At 36.4% G+C, this 24,128-nt stretch overlaps 1 protein-coding gene across 2 annotated transcripts in view; it reads left to right on the plus strand.

The window, feature by feature from the left end:
* The window catches only part of NLN (neurolysin), a 39,817-nt gene extending 17,499 nt beyond the window's left edge, over nt 1-22,318 (plus strand). For both annotated transcript variants that reach the window (XM_042804817.1, XM_033009128.2), the window contains exons 4-13: nt 3,819-3,926; nt 5,369-5,471; nt 6,192-6,352; nt 7,770-7,905; nt 10,137-10,503; nt 11,876-12,077; nt 15,115-15,301; nt 17,642-17,770; nt 18,255-18,391; nt 21,821-22,318. In XM_042804817.1, the coding sequence (XP_042660751.1) occupies nt 3,819-3,926; nt 5,369-5,471; nt 6,192-6,352; nt 7,770-7,905; nt 10,137-10,503; nt 11,876-12,077; nt 15,115-15,301; nt 17,642-17,770; nt 18,255-18,391; nt 21,821-21,955 (1,665 nt within the window). In that variant the 3' untranslated portion in view covers nt 21,956-22,318. The remainder of the gene's footprint in view (nt 1-3,818; nt 3,927-5,368; nt 5,472-6,191; nt 6,353-7,769; nt 7,906-10,136; nt 10,504-11,875; nt 12,078-15,114; nt 15,302-17,641; nt 17,771-18,254; nt 18,392-21,820) is intronic.
* The last annotated feature ends 1,810 nt before the right edge of the window (nt 22,319-24,128 follow it).

Consider the following 24,128-nt stretch of genomic DNA (forward strand, 5'->3'; position numbering starts at 1 on the left):
ACCTCTAAGCATATATCAACTTCATAAAAATTATGAAAGTAGTAGCAGTTTTTTCTGTAGAACAGATGTGAATGCTAATAGTGCTGGCTGATCAAGTCTTGCTGTTTCCAAATCACAAAGTTTTTGTTAATTTTTGATACATTTCTTATGCCTTACCCTGTTACAAACTCCATAGTTGAAAAATCAAGTTCCAGGAGCACATAAAAAAAGGACTTCCGGAAACAGAAATGTTTTGCTGAAATAATTTTATCAGTTAAATTACATTAGGTTTTTCATGGCCTCACTGAGGGTTTAATAGCTCAGGTATATGAATTCAGTTCCATGATCCTGCACAGGGGCTGGATTAAAATACAATGAGGAGAATGTGCTCTCTCACACTTCCATGTTATTTATAACAGTCAGTCCACTAAAAGATGAGTAAATATGCTTGATCTCAGTGACATCCTGAATGTTTTTGCTCCCTTCAACAAGAACTAAAATTTTCTAATTTAACAACTGCTTAGAATTCTTTCTAAATTCTGCTTTATTTAAGAACTGTTGATGGTGGAAGATATGTGAGGTTTTTGTATTTAATTAAAAAAAAAAAAAAAAACAAACTGAAAATAATCTAGCTTCTTTCTTTTCTCCAAACATTAGGGGAAAAAAATCCAGTATAGATTTATGTTGTTGAATAAGCTTCAGATCTTATTCTTTAGAAAACTTTTATTTTGGGGTCTGAAATTTGGAAAAAAAGTGACTTTGGTAGTGAAACTATAATTTTAAATTTTATTACTCCTAACATCTGCACATGTTGGCTAGCAGAGGCATGCTTAAGAATGTTGCCAGTCTTCTCCACCCACATGCCCTCAGGAGACTCAGCCTGATGTAAACAGCTGCTGCAGTTTTTGTTCCTGATATTCTAAGTAGGCTTTGTTTCTTATTCTGCCTGAAGATTTCTTCATGGAATAAGGTAGCATGGTTGTCCAAAATAAGTGTGAAATGATATATAAAATCATCAGCCCTGTCCATTTTAAAACTTCTGTGAATATCCAAAATTTCATGTGTGTAGTATATTCGAAAATAACACGTCTGTGGAAATTGTTCATCAAAGAAACACAGGATGACATAGACCATCCTGACCAGATCGAAGTTCAGAGATGACCACAGAGCGGCTTTGTTTCCCGTGTGGGTTTATAAGCTTGCTTATCCTTAAAGACCTGACAGGTCTTTTTGGACGTGTATCTTACTTACCTTAAGCATGTCTGTGATGCAGGTAAACTTCACAATGGCTAATATTAACACTAGAAGCTATTTAACACTGATTTCTTTTGAAGTGTGTGGAGAGATGTGTAGTCATCAAGAGAAGGATGAGGAACACTAACTTAGTTTTCTCCTTTTTTGCAAAATAATCTTTGCCTTTCTTAGCTTTAGAAGGAGACAATATTCACTGGCTTTAAGGGCTTAAAATTAGTGTTTGTGAATGCTCTTCTTCTGCCTAAAATCTTTGCTGGGTTTGGGCCCAGGAGGTTTTTAGGAGCATGACAATTCCATATGCCCAGTGGAGGGGCTGGGAGATCCCTCACAGTGCCTGAATAACTCAGTGAGACTTTTCACAGTCCTCTGTCCTTAACTGTTACTGTAAAAACAGTAGTATCTTTATATAGAGAGATTAGAGTACTCCATTTTTTTTCTCAGCCTTTCTATTTCTGAGTCTTACAGCACAGTTAGCACAATATAAATGTTAATATAGGGACAGTATCTGCATTTTATACTGCTATCATTTTGAAGTCATGCTTTTTCTGTCACACTAGTCGTAGGTCAGAAAAAAAAGCCTTGGAATTGTGGCTTGTCCAGTGCAAAACATCCTGTGAGAATTCTGACTGTTACAAATATTTTTGTACTCAATATCACAGCATTGATACTCCTAGATATAGTACTTGGTAACATAAATATCTTCATGAAGCTACAGAATTTCAGGGAGTATTCTTTGCCAGAAGCAGAGCAGGAAGCCGTAGTGTCACACGGAGTAGGGTTATAGCATTCTTCTTATCTTTGTGTTGGGAAATATTATGTGTGGTCTGCCTTATGGATTTATCACAAATGGGGTTAGAGATGTGAGGTTTGACTTGGAGAGGACAGAGAGCATGATTTTCTTCACTTACTTTCCTCCCAAAAAGAGATGTCCACAATTTACATCCTTTTATTTAAAAACAAAAACAAACAAACAAAAAAAGTGATGTCTGAGTGCTGAAAGAAAATCATACCGGTGGTGAACCATGCCATCACATGGCTCAGTCATCATTGACTTTAGCTGTGTGGTGACCTATAGTAGTTAGATCATCCTTTCATGAGTCTATGGAGTCTTTTAAAAATTACCTGAAAATAGATAATATTAACAAGAAAAAATATTCATAATTCATCATGTGACAGTATCAGCAAACTAAATTAAATCTGCCTATTGCTTTAGAAAAGCTAGTTTATCACAAAATTAAGTGATCATTGTAATTTTTTTCACTGGACTTAAAAATTCTTTCATATAGACTATTGGTATATGCGTAAGAGTTTTAGGCAGAATTGTACTAATGCCTATCAGTCCTGCTGTAGCAAAATGCTACTGGGATTTGTGACTCTGCAGAGTGAAAACAAAGCTAAACTATTCTTAGTTCTTTCATAGTTCTAAACCCAATTTCCACTAATTTTTTAATTAGTCTCACATGGCACCGATGTGAGTAGACACTGTTTATGTGTTGTTGTGTGGATTATTTTTAAATTACAGTAGGGAAAATACCTGTTTCAGAATTTTTATCCTTATTTATTTTCTCTTGGAATACAACAAAGTTCCTGTTTCTTTTTTTTTCTGTTTAAGGAAGAGAGGTAATTTGCACTGGCAGGTGATTAGTTGACAGCTGTACACAGTTCACAGTTGTTCAACTTTTTCATAAAATTTGCATGTTTCAACATCCTTACTTTTCTGAGCTGCTAGTCAAGAATTGATTGTATGTAGGTAAGCTGACGTGAGGGTTGTTAAGACAAGTCAGAGCTAATTCCAACAGCTTCATATTTGAAGGTGAATTTAAATATATGCCCTTTTTAACAAGGACTGTAAGTTAATACCTTTTTTTTTTAATGTTCACTTTTAGATGAGGGAAGATAAAATTAGACTGTGTACAGCATTATTTTTAATTTAGGACAAAATGGAAAGTTTCTGAATTAATCAGTTATGCTGTAGTCAGTTTGAAGGAAGACCCTCACAGCACTTATCCGAGTTCTGTTACGACCAGTATCTTGTCTCTTTATGTTGGTTGCTTTAGGAAATGACCATTCAAGAATCTTCGTAATGACATAACCAGATGTATAAATAAAGTTGTATTTGTTGTCACTAATTAATTTGTTCTGAAAGAGAAGATGTCTATGCTCAAATTTTATGCCATCTGATAACCTACAGCAACACATCTAATCTTTTGGGGTTTTTTAATTCCTCTAAATTTTAAGGTACAGTGTTACCTTATAGCACTGATTTTCTTAAAGTATGTATAAAAAAGTTATCTCTGCAGAAGAAGCTTAAGTACACTGTACCATAAACTAAAAGGGCTTGCATTATGACAGCATGTAAATGTGCTGGGATAGTTGGTAAAAGAAAGTTTAAAACCATGCTACCTCAATTTAGTAGTATTGTTGTATAAGGTGACTGTTTCAGAAAGTCCTTCATGCTAAAATCTGAGCTGTTCCTTTTTTACTATGCTGGTGTTCTGAAGAACAACTCTGTTCAGACCTTTCTAACGCTTGGTATGTTTCTTACCCCTTTTTGTAAATTCAATTATCCTATACTGTCATTTCAGCAAACCTGCGATCTTGAAAATTTAAAGCCTGAAACAAAGCGATATCTAGAGAAATCAGTCCAAGTGGGAAAAAGAAATGGACTCCATCTTCCTAAAGAAGTGCAGAATGTAAATATGGACTATTAGCTTATAAAGCAAAGGTGACAAACTGTTGAAGGGATGAAATTATGGTTGTATAATTGTACTAAGCATATATTTGAACTTTGTGCTGTTGGACCTGTTTAATTACTGCTCTGATCTTAACTGTTCTTAGTTACAGATCCGTCCTTTAAACTTCAATCACCTTAAGGTTTTTAAATTAATCTGTTAGACACCCACAGTATTCAGTGGATAGAGGTGGTATGCATCACCTCTCTTAGCCTTCCAGAGTAAAAGAGTTCTATCTGGAAGAGTCTTGTTATATATTCTGATTACAGAGAATGCATACATTGGAGAGATTTCTAGCCATGCTATCTCTCAAAAAAGTTATTGCTGATTCCAAGCTTCAGAAGTATGTATAATTGTTTCAAAGACACAGCTATTTTAATTTCAAGTATTAACCAATGTAAAATGTGTCCAAGATCTTGGCATTTCAACTAAAAATCTTGAGGTAGCATGAAGGGAGCACAGGCTACTTCTGTCTTCGTTAAGGGAGAATTTACTCAAGCATATATAGGTGCTTGTCACTTCTGAAAATTGTGAAGTAAAATTTGAATTCTGAGTGATGTTTTATAATAGTCTCAATTTATGACTCTTGAATAGACTTTACTCCTTGTGGAAGGTAATCATTCTTCATCCACATCCTTACAGGGAACAGTTTCAGGTGTATTTGCATTGCTTAAGGGCAACTGAGCCCTCTAGAGGAATTTTGAAATACTTTATAAGCAGAAAATAATTTAATGACTTTTAAGTAAAAACTTGTCTAATTATAGTCTCTGCCAAGTTTTGTATTTAGTGTGTATTCTGCTGTGTTTATGTGAACTTTACAGTAAGAGGTAGAGACATGCGGTGGGCTAGATTGGGAAACGTTTCAGATGGGTGAATATCAGGATGTTTAGAAAGGTTTTGGAATGGTCTTGTCTAGTGTGGGTATTATTTTTGTCATATCTGTACAGTTCCAGAGGAGTATTTTTCAATAGGTTGCATGCATTTTTACTCCCTTGATTCTCGGTGATTTTAGTGGATTTAGTGTTTTTTATGCTTAAAATTGTAATTTAGGATTTTCAAATAAAAGAAAATAATTGAATACTAGCACATAAACATGTTCTCTGACCAGCATTACATGTTCAGTCCCCTCTGAATTGAGACCACATTGGAAATGTTGGAGCAATAGCCCTCACCCCTGTTTCATTAGTAACAATATTGCTCAGGATCAAAAGAAATAAAAAAGAGAGGCTGAGAGATGGTGAAATATGATGCTACCTGCAGAGTGTTACTTGATCAGTGCTGGTATTCACTGTCGGCTAGTAGAGAGCCTAGCTGGAAAAAGTGAAATACTACTCATGTGGAAGATAGTGATTGCCAAGTTTGATTTTTGGTTTGCCACTAAGTTCAGTTTATACCTGATACAGGAAATAAAGACAATGAAGAAAAAAATGAGTGAGCTATGTATAGACTTTAACAAAAACCTGAATGAGGAAAACACATTTCTTGTATTTTCTAAGGAAGAACTAGGTGAGTAGTATGCTTGCTCTTTCAATTTTTTTCACCCTTACAGTTTTACTAAAGTAATTGGTTTTGTCCCAGGAAATGATGATTAAATCAAGTGAAATTCTGACTGTTTTCCAGTCTTCTCCATTTTTATGTTCAGTCTTCTCCTTCTTAATTGTTCCCCAAAGTCAGTTTAGAATTACCCTATGGAGGTGCTTATGATCTCTTCATAGATGTGTGCTTCCTGAAGTGTTTGACTTGCATGAGGTTAGCATATCTGGCCTACTTTTGTTTTTCGCAACTGTGCTCTTCTATGCTTCTGTTTTCAGTTCTCCACCATCAGGCAATCCCCTGCAATTATTGGAAAAATATTTCTGTCCTGAAATATATTTTAACTATGTCAATCATTTAAACTGTTCTAGGGATTTTATGTGATGGAGAGTTTTCTGAGGGCATGGCATAAAATGTGCTTTATTAACACCAGAGATTTTTTTTTGTCATATACAGTTTTTATCTCGTAGCCTTACATATATTTCTTGTTTGCTCACAAGTGTTTCCAGGTTTTATTTTGCTTGATTGTGATTTGAAAATATTGTCTCAAATAGTTGTAAAAAGAGGACTCATATTTCTATGGAGATTTCTGATGTCAAATTTGATTGCAGCAAAACAAATGCAACAATCTCACAAAAAGAGAAGGGAGTAGGTAATTCTGGTAAACATTGTTTGTTAAACTGTGTTTCATAGAAGGCCTTCCTGACGACTTTATTAAGAGTCTAGAGAAGACTGAGGAAAACAAATACAAAATTACTTTAAAGTATCCCCACTATTTTCCTGTCATGAAGAAGTGCTGCATTTCAGAAACCAGGAGAAAAATGGAGTCTGCCTTTAACTCAAGATGCAAAGAGGTATGTGGTATATTGACTGCTCTGTCATTACCCTGTAGAGTTGAAAAATGGAGCTAGACATTCAGTTGTTATATCTGACTTCTATATATTGTCTAGTACTGTGAAATCAAAAGTTATCAGTGTGATCTTTAACAACAGTTCCTTGCTCCAGTTCATTCTGACATCTGAAGACCGTAGAAATTGATGATCTGCCTCTGTGTGTGGATGTATCTTAAAGTTTCAGTGTTGCTGTAAACAGAAGTAGAATTTTCATCTTTTGCCAAATTTCCCTACAGTGTTCTGCAGCTGCTTATTGGCATCTTCTTCCCAGGGAAGGATATCTGATTGTAGTTTCTGTAGTACTTTGGAAATCATCAGAATGAGAGGTGTTATTTAAGCACACATTGTAATTATAAAACACAGGTGATTAAATGTGAAATTACTGCATTGCATATTGATGAAAAAATTAATTACATGTTTAAAACCCCCCCAATTTTTAATAAAAAATTTGTTTAATTATCTGAAAAATAGCTGGATATATGCCTTATAAAAAGAAGAAATAATTTCACAAATAATTTGTTTGGTACTGATAAGACGAGGCACCTAGGCAGGTACAAAAATAATGAAAATTATAGAAAATACAGAAGTGTCATTAAGGGCAATTGTACCAGCTATTCATTAGAAAACAATGGCAGAGCTGAACTTTTGTATTTGAAATGCTGGGAAACGTGAAGGGTACAAGATAAGAAAGTGGCACCAAGAAGTGAATACTTTGCAAGTAAGCACACTTCAAGGGATGTGCTTTAAATCTGTGGGACAATTTTCAAATCTAGTGCTTGAAAAAATTGTTTTTCCCTGAGAAATCTCACTTTTCCAGAACTGGTGGTTAATGCAGGTACATGTGCAGTTTCTCAAGGATCCTCCGTCACATTTAGGTAAGGGCCTGGCATTTTTGTATTTCAGGTCTCTTTCTCTGACTGCAGTTGTCAGAGTGGCAAAAAGAGGGAAATTTGCAAACAGGCTTGAATGTTGGCACAACAGCTTTGCAGTCTGTCTTCATCACTAACAAGCAATTAAGTCTACTGTCATCCATTTCCCTGTTATCTTTCACATTTAAATGATTGATAAAGGAACTAAACTCTTCGTAACAGTGGAAGATTTGTTATTATCTTAAAAGGAAATTGTGTATCTTCGTTAATTAAAGCAGTTAAATTATAATAGGGAGAGTAATGTCTTAGCTTGACTGCAAAACTAGCTACCTGCAATCAAATGCTGTGACAAAAAAATTACAAGAATCTAGCTGAACTTACATTATTCTATATTTACATCATCTTAAATGTTTGCTGTCTCTTATGATTACATATATTATTCAGATCATTGTTTCAATAACATGCGTTTTCTGGTTTTATTTTTCAAATTTGCCTCATTTATTTTTTAGGAGAACACAGCAATTCTTCAGCAATTGCTTCCACTAAGGGCAAAAGTAGCAGAGCTTCTTGGTTATAATACACATGCCAACTTTGTCCTGGAGATAAACACTGCAAAGAGCACAGATAATGTAACAGCATTCTTAGGTATGTTCCTATTTATAAACAATACTTTTATATTTGGTGTGGCAACATGACTCCTCAGCCAAGATAAATTTAAGTACAAAATTGGGTCACAGTGTCCATCATGTTTAGATAGAAAAGGAACTCTCTGTTACCTCTGTTCTGGCATATATTATTTTTAGCGCATAGCTATACAAATGCAATTGCTCCAACACAGGGAAGCACAGGACGAAAATCTGAAAATAACAGCTTTGTGACAGCCAGTATAGGCAAGCATTTACATTTTTCTCTGCCCCAAAATGCAGTTATCCTAATTTAGAACCAGAATAACATGTGCAGCCTAAGCAATTTTATCAGTTCAAGAGGCTGCATCACAATTGCAGCTTTTCATTCCCTTAGCTTAGCTGCAAATTTTTGTCAGTATGTAGCCTTAGTGTCTTTTTCTGATACAACTGCATTAAGTATAACGAAAAATTACAGTATGTTATGATGCACCTTCTATAAAATGAATTAAAAAATGAAATCTGGAATGATAGATTAAATCTGGAATTCAAAAGCCCGCTTGTGGAATTCGATCTGAAAACAGAGATATCCTGAAAATTTTAAACTGAACAGTTTATGTATTTATAACCATCCTGTTGACCTCAGTGGGCCTGCTCTTGACCCCAGAGTTAACCTCTACTTTCTGAAATTACATAGTTCCACAGAATAGTATGTGTACCTTTATTAATGTGTCCTAACACCACTTAAGAGGGTATATTGATATATCGTATAAATAAGCACACACACCCCCCACAAAATAATTTTGTAAAGCAATAAAGTCTGTTTGGTGGTAGTCAGTTTTTTGTCTTTATACATCAGTAATGAAGTTCAAATGTACCTCTGTCTTCACCTGTAATTCTGTCGCATTTCTCCTGTTACTGTGTGAGCTCAGATCCATATTTGGCAATAACAATTATCTGTATATTTGTCAATGAACTTGTACTTAATTCTGATTTCTAATTAAATGTTAGAATGACCTGATTTTTTTAATCATACTTAAAGTAGTTTGGACTCTTTTCTATCCATTATATTTTTGTAATTCTAAACGGATGTTTATAATATTGTGTTTTTTCATTTGTCTTGAAGCTGACACACCTTGTAATTCAGCAGTTATTGTTGTGACTTTAACTTTTTACAATATGAGATCATATACTTTTCTATCCATAAATATCATGTTTCATGGTAATTCTTATGGAGGGAGAATGTTCATCAAATTAATCGTCAGCTTTAATTTAGTATTTTTGATATATCCTCAGCTACAAGCATGACAGTATGATTTTATCTGCTTTTTCATATATTTTCATGTTTCAAATCAGTGTTCATAAACTTATCTTATGGCTAGACAGAAAAGCAGTCTGCCATATGACATACTCTGAGTTTAGCATAATACGAGCTGCAAATAGTATTTCAGTCATGTAAATGCATATAGTCTACCTAGAAATAGGAGTGGCAATTACTAAATTTTACACTCTAGATAGCAATAGTGAATATTAACCTGAATTATTAAGGAAGAAAAAAGTGTTTGGTAGTCCAGAAATACTTATAAAAGAGTAAGTGCACTATGTACTTTATGAGAGTTTAACTATCTTAGGTTTAATATATTGGATACATAATGCTATGACACTTTCTTGTCTAAGAAAAGCTACACTGGAAAAATTGGGACCATAGAGATTAATATCCCATGGCTTTGGTAGTCTAGAAGCTAGCTATCATATAGGCAAGAACCCTTTAGTCTCTTGTTCTTTTATAGGACTTGAGCTAGAAGTAGGTCATAATCTGTTTTGAAAAGTCTTGGAAGAAACAGTAGTGTTTGAATTTTGTGTTGCACTCCCAGTGACTAGTAGTAGTTATAGTCTTTGGCTGTTTCTGCAGAAACACATCAAGAGAACTGAGTTCACATGAGGTAAAATCAAAGGCTTCAAGCAAACGTGTCTAGCGTTACTTTCCATTTCTGATGTTTTTGAAAGTCTAAATTTACCAAAACCCTTCACAGTATTGCTAGACCTATGTGGGGCCCTGTATTATTTATAGCATGCCTGCAATTAAAACTCATTAAGACAAGAAGGCAGACAGTTTACTTGCTGTTAGTCAACAAATGGAAAACTTTAGCACCCACTCTTGGGGCATGTGCTTAAAGTTATGAATGTATTTCATAGGAATACACATTATAGTAAGGAACACAGAAGTTGATTCCAAGGCAATCCTTCTTTCAGATGATTTGAGTAAGAAGCTAAAGCCGTTGGTTGAGGAAGAAAGAGAATTCATTCTGGATTTGAAGAAAAAGGAGTGTAAAGAGAGAAACTTTGATTATGATGGAAGAATCAATGCATGGGATCTTCATTATTACATGAACAAAACAGAAGAGCTGAAGTACTCCATAGATCAAGAAAAGTTGAAGGAATACTTCCCAATTGAAGCTGTTACAGAAGGCTTACTGACTATTTACCAGAATCTGCTGGGACTTGTATTTGAGCGAGTAGAAAGTGCTCATGTTTGGCACGACAGTGTTACTCTTTATACAGTAAAGGATAATTCAGCAGGAGAAATGTTAGGCCAGTTCTATTTGGACCTTTATCCCAGGTAACTATGTCTTAGTGTTTTACTTCTGTGTTTAAAATGGAATTGGTGTTAGTGGGTTGTTGGTGTGGTTGAAATTAAATTAAATGCATACAGAAGTAAATATTTGTCCCACTGTCAAGACTATTACTGTGTTCATTAAGCTGTCCTCTGGACTGTTTTCAGATTGTTCACAGTTCTTTTTTTTTTTTTTGCCGTAATACCACTTTTTTTGCTTATATTCAGTTCATGAAGCATTACTACTTTGTTCATTATCTGTAGTATTGTTGTTTGGTCGGTTGTCCATCATTTTTTTCTTCTATGAACTTTTCTCCTTCCTAAATGTAATACTGTCTTTTACTTTTCATTTATGTTGAACTTTTTACACCAGTCTGTTCAGATCAATTATTTTGCTAACTGCCAAGTATTCCTAGTTTCCCCTAGTTCCTCTTTACACTTCATGTGTGTATTTTGTACCCTGTTGTTCAGACTGCTAATGAAAATATCAAGTAGATCAGGACCAAGAATAAATTCCTGTTGAGCACACCTTGAAATGTATTTCTGTATTGGTTTTTGTAGCTCTCCAGCTCTCTTTGTACCTATTTACAGCATCTTCCATGTTCTGTCAGAGATTAGGAGACTAGACAGCATGGATTTATTCCTAGCTAGTCTTTTTTGACTCTTTCTCACTGTTTTGTTGTTTGGGTTTTTTTAAATTACTTTAGCAATTTATAAATTGGCTGATAGCCTTTATTAATATAAATTGATTTAAGGGTTTCTGGGTTAAGAAAATTAGGTTAGTCAATACAATAATACATAAATTGTTCTGTTTAAGACATGTTATCTCCTTTACCTGTTTGCCTACTCCCACCTTTCTGCATATCATGTGAATTGCTGAAACTATTTGTTACTAAGACTCTTCTGACTTAACTACCCAGTTAACTACTCAGGTTTAGGGCAGAAATTTCAAAATAATTTTTCTTTAAACTTTTGGATCACACTGAAAATGCAGTGAACTAGTCTTTTGTCTCCTCTATTGGAAAGAAAAAATACTGCTTCAGAGGACAGAACCTAGTAATTCCTCTTACAGTAACTGCTTAAAATCGAATTGGCATCTAAAGTGCATTTACTTCCAGTATTTGATTAAAAATCAGATTCTTGTAAATGCTGCTGTGAATCTTAAACTGATGCAATTTAAGTACTGGGTTTTTTTCCCCTTATGCTCTTAACAGGATTTTAAACTTAGTGTGTCTTAGAAGTCATGAAAAGATGTAATTTCTTTGTGTAAAGCTTTAAAGAGACACTGACTGATTGTCCTTGTTCTTGAATAGGCTTCACCATTTTGGTGATCAGGCTTATGGTTTGAAGATAGTGTCTGATATATTTTCTTATACAGAGAGGGAAAATATGGACATGCAGCGTGCTTTGGTCTCCAACCCGGCTGTCTTCTCTCTGATGGAAGCAGAATGATGTCTGTAGCTGCTCTGGTAACCAACTTCACAAAACCAGCATCAGATCGCCCATCATTGCTGCGACATGATGAAGTAAAGACTTACTTCCATGAATTTGGTCATGTAATGCATCAGATATGTGCACAGGTTAGTGATTTTTCAATTCCAGTGTGAGACTTACTTCTTCCTCCACTGTCTCAAAGCAAGGTATAAGTCTGTTTTGGTGGTTTCTAATTTTAGTAAAGTACATATGCAGTTTTCGGTTATTTTTCAAAGTGGCAGGTTAGGGGTTGTTTTTGTTTTTAATTTTTATTTAACACTACAGCAGTGAGTACACCTTCCTTATGAAAAACATTTTCATAGGAACATACACCTTTGCATTTGTACTATGCAGGTACCTGTGATGAGTGAATAGATCCGTATGTAAGGTAAAGAAGGTGCCTCAGTGGTGGCTTGTTACAACTGTCAGAGGGCTTGTTACTACTTCTAATAGCATGCTAGATATTAGAAACAAAAAAAAAAGGTTGCCATGCCTAGGTTTGCAAATGATTTATGAATCCAGATCATCTTCAGCATTTTGGCATTTAGTACTCTTGAGAGATATCACTCTTGTCATCAAAAACATAAACCAGGTCTTGCCTGAATTACTGTATTTTCCGCTTTCCTATCTGACAGTGAGGGTTCTCACAGTGACCAGAAAGAACTGAAGCTAGTCTGGTTATTTTGCAGAAAGATGTCAGTAAAGTTGTAAAATTGATGGTTTCATTTTTACTTACATGTAAAATTGATTCTGCTAGATGATAAATTTATTATTGGCCTAATGAAGGTTTTGTTTCAGAGAGAGAGAGACATGTCAGTATTCATTCACCAAAAAATTCACCCTTATCTACAAATCTCGACTTTGTGTAGCATTGCTTTCATCTTCTTTATAAACAAGTACCAAGTAGTAAAATCAGAGAAATATGACACACATCAGATTTTCATTCTTGATCTTGATCCTAAAGACTAAGATTGCAGAAAAAAGAAACAAAGTCATAGACATCCATGTATAAAATCCAAAATTAAACAAATGATGTTCAAGCAAACTTCAGAACAAGTAGCTAGACTTGCTTAGATATTTTTTCATCATGTTTAAGGTAAAAATATAGTGATTATTTGATCATCATCACTCTAAGACAGGTATTTCTTAGCTCAAAAATTGAGAAATAAAACCTGTTACTTCCTTTAAAGAAACATTTTGTTAAGTAGTGAGGATGTTCCTGCATGTTGCAGAGTCCCTTCTGGACAGCCCAGCCCAACGATTCCAATGCGTGTGTACTTCACTTGCTGTGGAATTGCACACAGGTTAGGGAGGCCTGCTTTCCAGTTGTCTCTCCCTCTGCTGAGGCGATTTCTGTGTACGTAGCTACCACGCTTACTGCTGTTGTATTTTATGGAAATTGTTATTTGCACACCTGCAAATAACTTTCTAGTCCTAAATAAGAACATCCTGTCCTCTGCAATTTGTGTGTGCAAAGCACTGTCTTGTTTCATATGATGATTTGTTTAAGCATGTGAAAACTTGACATTTAAAAGGTATGGGGTCGGACTGGGTGGAAATCTCTGAGCTGCTGGTAAAGGTCAGCTCTTGGAGACTGCTACTCCTTGCAATGTACTGGAGGTCTGCAGGAAAGTGAGATACGAGGGCAAGGAGGGGATTGTTTATGCTGTTAGGGAAGGAGAGTTACTGAAGTACCTTGAACCAAATGTCTTAATATTTTTTTGTTAGCGTGGTGCTCTTGGATATGGGTAAATAAGGATATCTGGAGGCCAACAAACTCTTGCACTCCTCTTGCCTTTTGCTTTTGCCACTTCTATCACCATTTCTTCCCAGATGATGATTCCTAGCTTTTTCTTCATAGCTGCTATTCAACAGGTACAGTAAGAAGGGCCAACCTATTACAACTATGGATTTGAGTAACCCACAATTGTAAATGAAGGCAAATGTTTTTCTCCTGTTCTTCTGAAGACATGAGAGGAAGAAATATGCTTGTGACATAGCTGTTAGTTCAGTGTTATGTCCTATATTGTAAATGGGGGTTTTTTTGTAACGCTTCAAGAAAGTACGTTCAAAAGCCAGTACTTCTGTGGGCATCTGTTCCCTGATGGAGAATGGAACCCAAGAATATCTACAGCTCTTAGAGAGGACATTTGGGAAACTGAGAATTCTCTTTTCCTTTTAGCACCTGAAATGCTTTGTTAGAATGCAGCTGAGAAGGGAAGAAAAATAAAATTGGATTGGCAAGAAGAGGTTGACTTATTACAGGACAAGTGTGGAGTGACACCAAATAATTTCTGTTGGCATTTGAACAACTGTCCTTCAAAACTGACTGTTTCTTTTTAGAAATATTTTGTGTTTGTAATATAGTTTAATTAAGATTTTTAACTACACTAAACTTTCCTTCAGAATTAGTATCTGAGAGGGCTTTTTAAACGTAAAGTGGTTGATGATACTAAAGTAAAAATTAAAAAGTTCTACTGTCCTTGGCTTCCAGAAGGAAGATTCTTCTATCAGTGATTTGAGTGTCAGATTTGGAGACCTTTCATGGATAAAGTTGCTAGGATTCATTTATTTCAGGCCGTGTATTACTGGCTCAAAAAAATGTGCTGTATGTTAACCATACAACTTATGAATGAAGAAGATTAGTAGGAAGTGCTTAGCAGGATAAGTTGGTCAAGTAAAATCTTTGAATCAGTGGAGTAGACTGCAATACAAGAAACTGTTTTATAACTGTACAATTGGTGTTTATTATTTATATATATATATTTATATATATATATTTATATATATAACAAAATTTTATAACAATTTATAAATTATATCATTGTCGTCAGCACAGAAACACTTGTATTGCTGTTATAATCTAAAAGTTAAAAATCAACAATATTAAGAACATTGGAGTACTGTTTCACACCAATAGGGAATGCAGTAAATAACTACTGAATAATCTATTTTCTTGCTTGATAAGAGTCGTATATCTGAATTTTTGCCCTTCTTTCTTTAAAATTCATTTATTATTATTATTGACCTTTTCAAATGATACTTTTGCTGTGATTAACACTGAAATTTTGGCATCTGAAAGTTTGTATTCTGCTAGAAATCCTGGCTTCTATTTTCATCTAATACAATGGCTTTCCCTTTTAGACTGATTTTGCTCGGTTTAGTGGAACTAATGTGGAAACAGACTTTGTAGAGGTACCTTCACAAATGTTTGAGAACTGGGTGTGGGAAAAAGAACCACTACAGCAGATGTCAAGACATTATAAAGATGAGAGCCATGTTGGAGATGCTTTGCTTGACAAACTTGCTGCCTCTAGACTGGCTAACACAGGTATCTCTCTGCCCTCTCTCCCTACAGTATATGTATAAAAATATATAATTTTAAAAATTGGAGGAAACATTAAAGACAAACATAACAAGCCCATTACATTTCTTCTGTGTGTACGCTTAGCCCTGTCTTTCTGGGTTTATTTGTGTGGGTACCACCATTAATAAAGGCTATGATGACAGGTACCACTATTTGCAGGAACAGTAGCAGCTTTTATTTTCCAGGTTACCCACAGGACTGAAATACATTTGCATTCCTCTCCATGTGACATTTTTCCCTACCAACTTTGCCCATTTAAAATTGGGGGTGGAATTGAAGAGCCAGGGTTTTTTCTTGTTTGTTTGTTTTTTTCCTGAAAGGCTGTTGTGGTTTGAGCCTGGTCAGCAGCCAACCACCACGCAGCCACTCTCTCCCTTCTATTCCAGCAATAAGAAGGAACAGAGAGCCAGGCTTGGGGTTTGAAATAGGACTGGGATCGGGGAAAAAAATCTCCCTTTCTGGTCACAAGAAAAAGGCAGACTCGTTAGGGGAAGAAAAAAAAGAACATACATTTATTACAGACACAAACAACACATAACAGAGTAGGACAGTGAGAAGCATTGCCACATCTTGAGAACACCTTCCCCCCACCCCTCCCTTCTTCCCGGGCTCAGCTCTGCTCCCGATATCTCTACCTCCTCCCCCAGTGGCGCAGGGGCAGGGAATGGGGGGTGCAGTCAGTGCTGCCGCTGCTTCCATCTTCAGTGGGGGGAGATCCTGGAATTTGTTCCTCCTGCTCCATCGTGGTCCCCCTTTCACAGGAGACAGTCCTACACAAACTTTCTCCAACGTGAGTCCCTCCCACAGCTGCAGCCCCTCCCGAACTGCTCCAGCGTGGGACACCCCCGCATGCTGCAATCCTCCCAGCACTGAACTACAACAGCAGGTCTACCTTTTCCCACAAGACCCCAGCCTTCTTCGGGCACAGCACCTTGTTCAACCAGGCAGAAGCCACAGGCGATAAATCAATGTCTGCTCCACCGTAGATCTTCATGGGTGGCAGGGGGGGCCGCCCTGCCGTCTCCCCACAGGATACAGGGGGGTCTGTGCTCCGGCACACCTCCCCCCTCCTTTCTTCCCTCCGTTCCTCCACTGACCTTGGTGTTCATGCAGCTGCAGCAACTCCTTACCAGTCCCCCTGCTCGTCACCATGTCCCTTCTTAAATACGTTATCGCAGAGGCGCAGCTGATGGGCTCAGTTTTTGTGCAGAGGTAGAGCTGACTTGGAGCTGGGGGAGCTTCGAGAAGCTTCTCACAGGGGTCACCCCTATAGCCCCCTCCCCTGCCACCAAAATACCCCACCACTCAACCCAGGACATAGCCCAGGACAGGCACTGTGTATGAATACAGTATCAGATTTTCTACATGTATTGTCTACATTAGATTTTCACATGACACTTGACAGACCTGACAACTTGAAAGTTGTTTGCAAATTTATGGAACATACATAGCATACCTCAGACAGAAGTGTTGTATCTCTGAATTGCTCAAACAGCCTCTTAACTTCTCAATCTAGAACCTTAAGTCTGTGTTCTCTGTCTTCCCAGCAGATACACTGCTGTCCCAAACTAAGGTCCCAATTTTCGTTTCCTTCCATGTCTTGCACCACCTTACATGTATCTCCAAACAGAGATTGTAATCTTGTGTCATTACCTATCAACTCATTGTTATTCTGTCTCCTCTCACCCTTCTGTCCCTGTAATCAGGTCTCCCCCAGTATCATAGTCTTACCCATTGATGGTACAATTTGTCATTAGGCCACTGCTGTTTATTTTATACTACGTCCCTATCCTGAACAAGTCCCTGTCCTCCTGGCTTGTACAGGCACTGCAGCTACATAAGTATTTTGTCAGAGTAAAGGTTCATATCTTGTAGCTTCTTCAAAAAAGCCTACAGCAGCTGCAGTAGCAGTTCTTGCTGTTCTTTGAAGTGTCTTAGGGTAGATATTCTTACTATCATCTGTGCAAGCCTTGAATTAAATATTACACTGGAACTGAAGACAGCTTAAAACTTTATTTTAAATACTGAAATTTGCTTTTAAAATACCTGCTTTATTTTGGTGTTGATCTGTGAGGAAAATAACATTTGAAAAGATGGAGCTTATAATGACAACTCCTCTATTAAAAATACGCCTCTCAAGTTTTTGTATCTGAAGCAATTCAGATGGAAATGACATAACTCCAAGTCTTTTCCATGGTTTAAATTTTAATAATATAGGATGCATGTTGAGATTGTTGAATGAAAGCTGGTAAAGAAACTCCAGCTACTTTGATGCTAGTTAATTAAATATTCTTACCCAATTAGGCCTTTTAACACTCCGTCAGATTGTTTTGAGCAAAGTTGACCAGGCACTGCATACAAAGCCATCTGTTGACCCAGCAGATGAATATGCTAAATACTGTATGGAGGTTCTAGGAATTCCTGCCACCCCAGGTATGTCAGTATGAAGCTTTTTTACAATATGTCCAAATGGTTTGATCAAACATGCCCTTCTTTCCCAGTAATGCTTGGCATACAAAAAATCCCAGAGTTGTTTATAAAAGAATCTACTTCATGAAGCTGAAATAATTACTTTGAAACTTGAGGTGATCTTAATGATCTCTTCTGAATGAAGATTAAGGTAAAGATAAAACTTAACCTTTTGTTGGTTATATTTTAGACTGACATGATGTGAATACCACTTTAGATGTTCTGTCACATGTGTTGCATGTGCAACTATCCTAAAATGGGAAATGGAGTTTCCTTTGTAGTCAATAAAATATGGCCAATACTTTGAGGCATACTCAGACCCTTTACATTAGAAGTTTCAAAGTAGCTGATATAAATTATTAATTTATTCTTAAAGCCAAAGGACTGTATACATCAAAGAAATATCTGCATTTGGTTTAAATTAGTTAATGTTAATCTACTTTTCAAGGAACAAACATGCCAGCTACTTTTGGACATCTGGCAGGTGGTTATGATGGTCAGTACTATGGATACCTGTGGAGTGAGGTGTTTTCCATGGATATTTTTTATAGCTGCTTTAAGCAAGAAGGAATAATGAACCCAAAGGTAGGTGATGAATACTTTTTACTAAAGACTTTTGTTGCACTTTGTCTCTGAAGCCACATTTGTTGCAATCATGATCCATAGGTATAACATTTCAAGTATTTCTTGAAATACCTGTCAAGTTCAGATCAACAACAGCATAAAAAAGGTGTATAAGTAACTTAATTACTGTAGAAAATCATCTTAAAATTTCCAAGGGCACTTGGATTTTAATACAATTCTTACACAGTCATGTATCTAATATTATATTACAACACTTTTAAGACATTGTGTTGTGTTGATTATTGCCTTTCTCTTTAACTTTAGACTAGAAAAACATATTCCTTCATTGCAAGAGCAGATGTATATTCTTCTGCTGTGAAAGCTGTATGATAATGGTGCTCTGTCTTCATTAATGGTGCCTCAAATGTGTGATACTATTATGTAGTTATTATTTAGAAAACTGAATTTATTATTTGAGCTTTCTTTTTCACGGCACATCATAACTCGCAAAGTTTTTCCTCTTTTAGTTTTTCTCCCAAGTGGCTTTTGAAGTTCAAATCATTGATGGGTTCTAAATTTACTGGACTTTTTCTTCCCTTGTGTAATTCTCCAGCCTCTTCTGCCTCCAGCAGAAAGAAAGGATAGTTAGTGATGTGGCTAGTAGTCCTCCCAATTCTGGCAACCTTTTTTATGTTTTCAGAGATGATAGCATCAGATTTGTGAGTTGAGATGCTGCAGTTCTATCATGGGAAAGGCCTTTCAGTTTTCTTGATCCTCTTACTTGTCTTCTAGATTCAGCAGCCAGCACTAGTTCTTCCCTTCAGGAAATGTATATGAGAGAGAGGTAAAAGAGAGTACAAGGTGCTTGACTTTCCTGTTCCTCTCCTGGACTTTGCCTTCCTTCCTCCCTTTCCTTACCACAGCAACCAGAACTTTTAGAACTGTCCCTCCCTCTGGAGGGTGGAGAGAGTAAGCAAGATAAGACTTTGACCTGAACAAACAGGAGGAGGAGTCCAAAGAGGGGGTGGGATAGGAGCCGGAAAACTGAGGCAGTGGTTAGACCAGTAAGATCCAAAAGGGGTTTTATGAAGAAATGAGAGGAGAGGTGACGAAAGGTTTGGAGGTCAAGATTGATACTGGTGTGTTAGGGATCCATGACAGGTATGTGTGAGAATAAACATACTCACTTATTCATTGGGAAGTTTGTCACTTGTAAATAAGATCAGGAGGAAAGAAATGGCAAGTTAAATGAGAGAATAAAATATCTTTTTAATAAAGTGCTATTCATATGGATTTTTAAAATGGCATGTGAGGGAGGGGTCAGACTTGCTGGGGTTTTTTTAACTGTTAGCAATTGGGAAAGATGGATAAGGATGCTGGTGCCAGACTTGTGGGACTTTGTGTCAGTTCTCTGCTCTGAGACACACATACCCCTCCAGTGATATCACAGACCTTTTTTTCTGTCGGCTTCACTCCCTACCCTCAAAACTCTCATCTGAGTGATTGTATAGTCAAAATCCTAAGCTATAGTTAGCTAGAATTGCTCTGTGACCTTTACATCTCCTGAGGGCTGAAAGTGCTTTTTAATCTGATTTTTTTTGTGGGGATTTTTGTTTTCTTTGCCTGTGTATGGGAGGCTTTGAGAATAAGTTAATTATGCTTGAGAATAAATTAATTATGCTAGGAGTGAATATTTACTATGGTTCAGCTAAAAGACAACTAGTACCTCTTTTAATGGGAAGCCTGCTATCCAGGTGAAGCAGTGAGGAAGAAAAACTATTATTTCTGTCTTGATATGTGTGTTGCTCTCTAGCATATGTGTGCGCACACACACTTTGCTTGAATACTGTTATAAATTCAGGGGTAACACTGCGCAGATATTTCTTCCCTCTTCAGAGCAATGTTATCTTCTCAAATTGGTTCTTTTTTAACTTGTTCTCCTTATTTGCGTTCCATGTAAGTGAAAAAGAGCTCCACAGGGTGGGACAAACAATCTTTTATAAACAAATACTGGATACCAGTATGATTTTTGTAGTTACTCATATTTCATGATATCTAGAGTTATACTAGTCTTCAGAACAGCAGGAAAGGAGAACAGTTATGGTATTATTACTGGGGCTTTTAGAAATTTGGCTTACCTCTTCCTGTTAGAATAAAACTTCTCTTCCTGTTTTGAGCAACAGTTACAGGAACTAGTTTCAGAGACTGTATAAAAATTCTTCAGCAAACACTTGAACTCTAACTTAGTTGTTTGTCACACTCAATTCTTGCACATTATCTGAAAGCACCTCTGGTCTCCCTGGGACTCAGTAACGTGCTGGCTCTGGAGAGACAACAGCAAAGACTTAAGTCTACTCAACACTTTCAAACTACAAGGAACAGTATCTTCATTTGCTGCTGCTGTTTAGGAAACTAACACAAACAGTGAAGTACAAGCAGTGCTTCAGTGAATACTTTATTTTGCACCTTAGTTTTTTCCAGCTGTAATTCAGACAATGCAACTGGTAATACAATTAAGCCATGGAAGTCCATCAGTTAAAAAGACCTGTACTTGTTTCTGCAGTACAGCTGTCAGGAAGCGGTGTGGTCCTGTAATCTGATAACTTTGATGCGTGGGGGAAATATACATGTGTATATATAGTCACTAAAAGGAAGAACATTGTTTTCTTCAATATCAGAAGCATCTGGGCCATCTGCATGCAAAATAATATTTTCTTACTGATAGTCATGTCTCAGAAGCCCCAGATTCTTCAGATATGTTCTTTAAAATATGACCTCTTGTTAAGAAAGTCCTTATTACTTACTGTTGTCTCAGAAGCTTGGTTCGTTCTTTTTAAAGGAATCCATTCCTTCTGAAGTAATAATGTTTATTCCTGAAAATAAAACCTGAGTTAAGTCTCCATTACTTTAAAATACTGTAGTGGGGGAGTTAGATGTGTTTGTATATATTATATGCACTACTATGCATATAATTTGTGTATATGTGCCATGTCATTCCTCAATGCTATATCTGTTTATTGCTGAACTGTCATCTCTGTTCTCCGAAAAGAGATTAAAGAAAGAGAAATCATAAATTAAGAGAGAATGGATGCTAGGTTCCCTTTTCCTGCCAGTCAGACACAGGGATAATCCATCACTGAAGACTGTGTGGAGATGGTGCATGTGTTATGCTTTATAGAATGTCTTCCAGAAAAGCTATGATTGTAGCTTCCTAAATAGTGTAAAACCACAAGAAAAAATATTTCTTTGAGAACAGGTTAAATTCCTTGTCTCTTGAGTTCTTCCAGCAGATTGAAATTATACTTGTGGTGTATCCTGATTTGGTATTAAGAAAAGCTGAAAGGAGGGAAGGTGTTTGATCATGATTAGATTTTTAAATATGCAACAAATACAGAAAATAAGCAGTTCATAAGATAAGAAATACTAACATTCTGCTTTACCTTTTATCAGGCTGGGATGAAATACAGAAACCTCATTTTGAAACCTGGAGGGTCTTTGGATGGTATGGATATGCTACAAAATTTCTTGGAACGTAAACCAAGCCAGAGAGCTTTCCTATTGAGTAAGGGATTATGTGTTCAGTAAAATTACGGTTCCTGTGTAATGGCATATAAGTATGGAAGAAGCTGGAAATATCAGTGTATCTCATGTTTTAACTATGTATCACTCCAGGGAAATTGGGTCACTTTTTGATGATTTTTTTAATTGTATAAATACAAATGTGTTTTTTTAAAATTGCATAGGACTACAAAATTCAACACATCGGGGAAAAAATTCTGAGAAGTGCAGAAGCTGAGGAATTTGGATGGTAATTTTTTTACATTGTTATGAAATAATGCTAATCAGAATAAGGAATTGATGCCATGTTTCTCTTTTAATAAATGCATTTAAACTATGTCTTGTGAACAAATTTTAAAACTGGAGGGGAAAAAAAGGACACTACCAGCAATAAAAGAAACAGATTCATTCTTACTCTGTGTTGTTCTCTCGTATTGATGGCTCACCAGTGTCTTTGATGGAGAGGAAGTGTGATTTCATCCTGGTTTGGGTTCAGTCTAGCTTCTTGACAAATTCAAGGCTGAGAACCTGCCCCAGACATCTTCACAGCAGAGATACTTGTGTGGTAGTTTCGGACTTCATTCTGATGCATGCTAAATTCTTGTATCATTTATAAACTTACACAGTATGACCGAAAAAGAAAAAAAAACTACCATTTGATCTACCATTTTCTTCCCTTGGGCGAAAAAAAAATGACATCTATGACCTTGGCAGTTCCACTATTTTTTCTTTTTTGTTGATGATCACAAATCAGGTCTTTGTTTTCCAAATTATATCAACACCAGCACTGAAAAGTTATAATTGAGCAATTATAATGATTTCATCTGGTTTGTGATGTATTTTGAGATAAGTATAAGGAAGGGGAACAGAAGATGATGTCCCCGGTGGGAATGGTAAAGTCAGTCCAAGATTTTCCTATTCCTTTCCAGTGTCACACACAGAGGTGCTACAAAGAAGCTTCACAGATTTAATGATTTAATCTGTGGGAATGTGAAAGTAATCAAGGAATTATTTTGCTGTTTTTCTGCAAGATCAGAAAAAAATGAGTCTTACAAGCCAACTCTACATCACCCAAATTGAACTGCTAATCCAAGTGCACTTTTCTTGTCTTTAGATATCATACCTTACTTTGGTTTTGGTATTACAACATGTATATGAACAAATATTAATTTTGATTACTAGGTAATATATTTTAGACATTTGAACCATAGCTGTAAACATGGTTGGTATTTTTGTTTTTGTTCAACTGCAAAGTAAGAAAATGTGCCTGGTCAACTCAAAATACTTCCTCTTTTTCTAGCAAAAGAAAACTGAAAGCATTTGCTCTGGGTTAAAGCTCTGTGTTTCAGGGGGTAAAAAACACAGTTGTGAATGTTCAGTTGAAACTTTATTTCTTTTAGTTCTTCTGGGCCATGAAAAGGCAATACATGAAGATCACATATATGAGAACATTTTCAGTGGTATTCAGAAAAGCTGTAAAGGAAAGTGGAGGAAACTGATGGATGCAAGATTATCCTGAAACCTGTGAATTCTGCCCAGATTAATTTTCCTTACATTCTGACTGAATTTGGAAGTAATTTGCTTTCTTTTTAAACATGTTTAAATTCTTATGATCCTATCTTATCAAAAGTTTTTTTCCTTTCACACTGTAATGATAGCTCAGATGATCTAAAATGTTGTAAAAAATAATACTGATACTTTCCAAAAATGAATCTTCAAATCTAAGCAATGAAAACTTCATTAAGAAAAACATAGTTTTTATTTTACAGCTGGTAGGCAGATTTCCACATGAGGGAGACCTTTCTCTGCATAAACCAACAGTCTCGGATCAAGGTAGATAATTACAAGTGTAGTTGTGTGAGCCAGCACAGGCAGGACACAGGAACAACTACAAAACCAGGGATGAAATGCATACAGTAGATTTATTCTCGTTACCTCATGATCTGGGGGATCTGCACAGCAGCACCCAGGCAGAGGCACGCAAGCAGGGACACAGGCACCACGGAGCTCTGTCCTGGCTAGCCAGAAAAACACCAAGAAAGAAAAGATCTCGAAGCTGCTGCTTTCTCACCTGTATATATTGGGGATTTTTGCAGGTGTACTTTGATCTTTCCCACAGCAGGGCAGGAATCTCAAGGATGTTCGATAGGGTGCCTCTGAGTCGCTCACAGGCCTGTGTAATCTGAACACAGACCTTCCA

This window comes from Tyto alba, unplaced genomic scaffold (genome assembly GCF_018691265.1).
Source record: "Tyto alba isolate M040663 unplaced genomic scaffold, T.alba_DEE_v4.0 Super-Scaffold_42, whole genome shotgun sequence".
NCBI classification, from domain to species: Eukaryota; Metazoa; Chordata; class Aves; order Strigiformes; family Tytonidae; genus Tyto; species Tyto alba.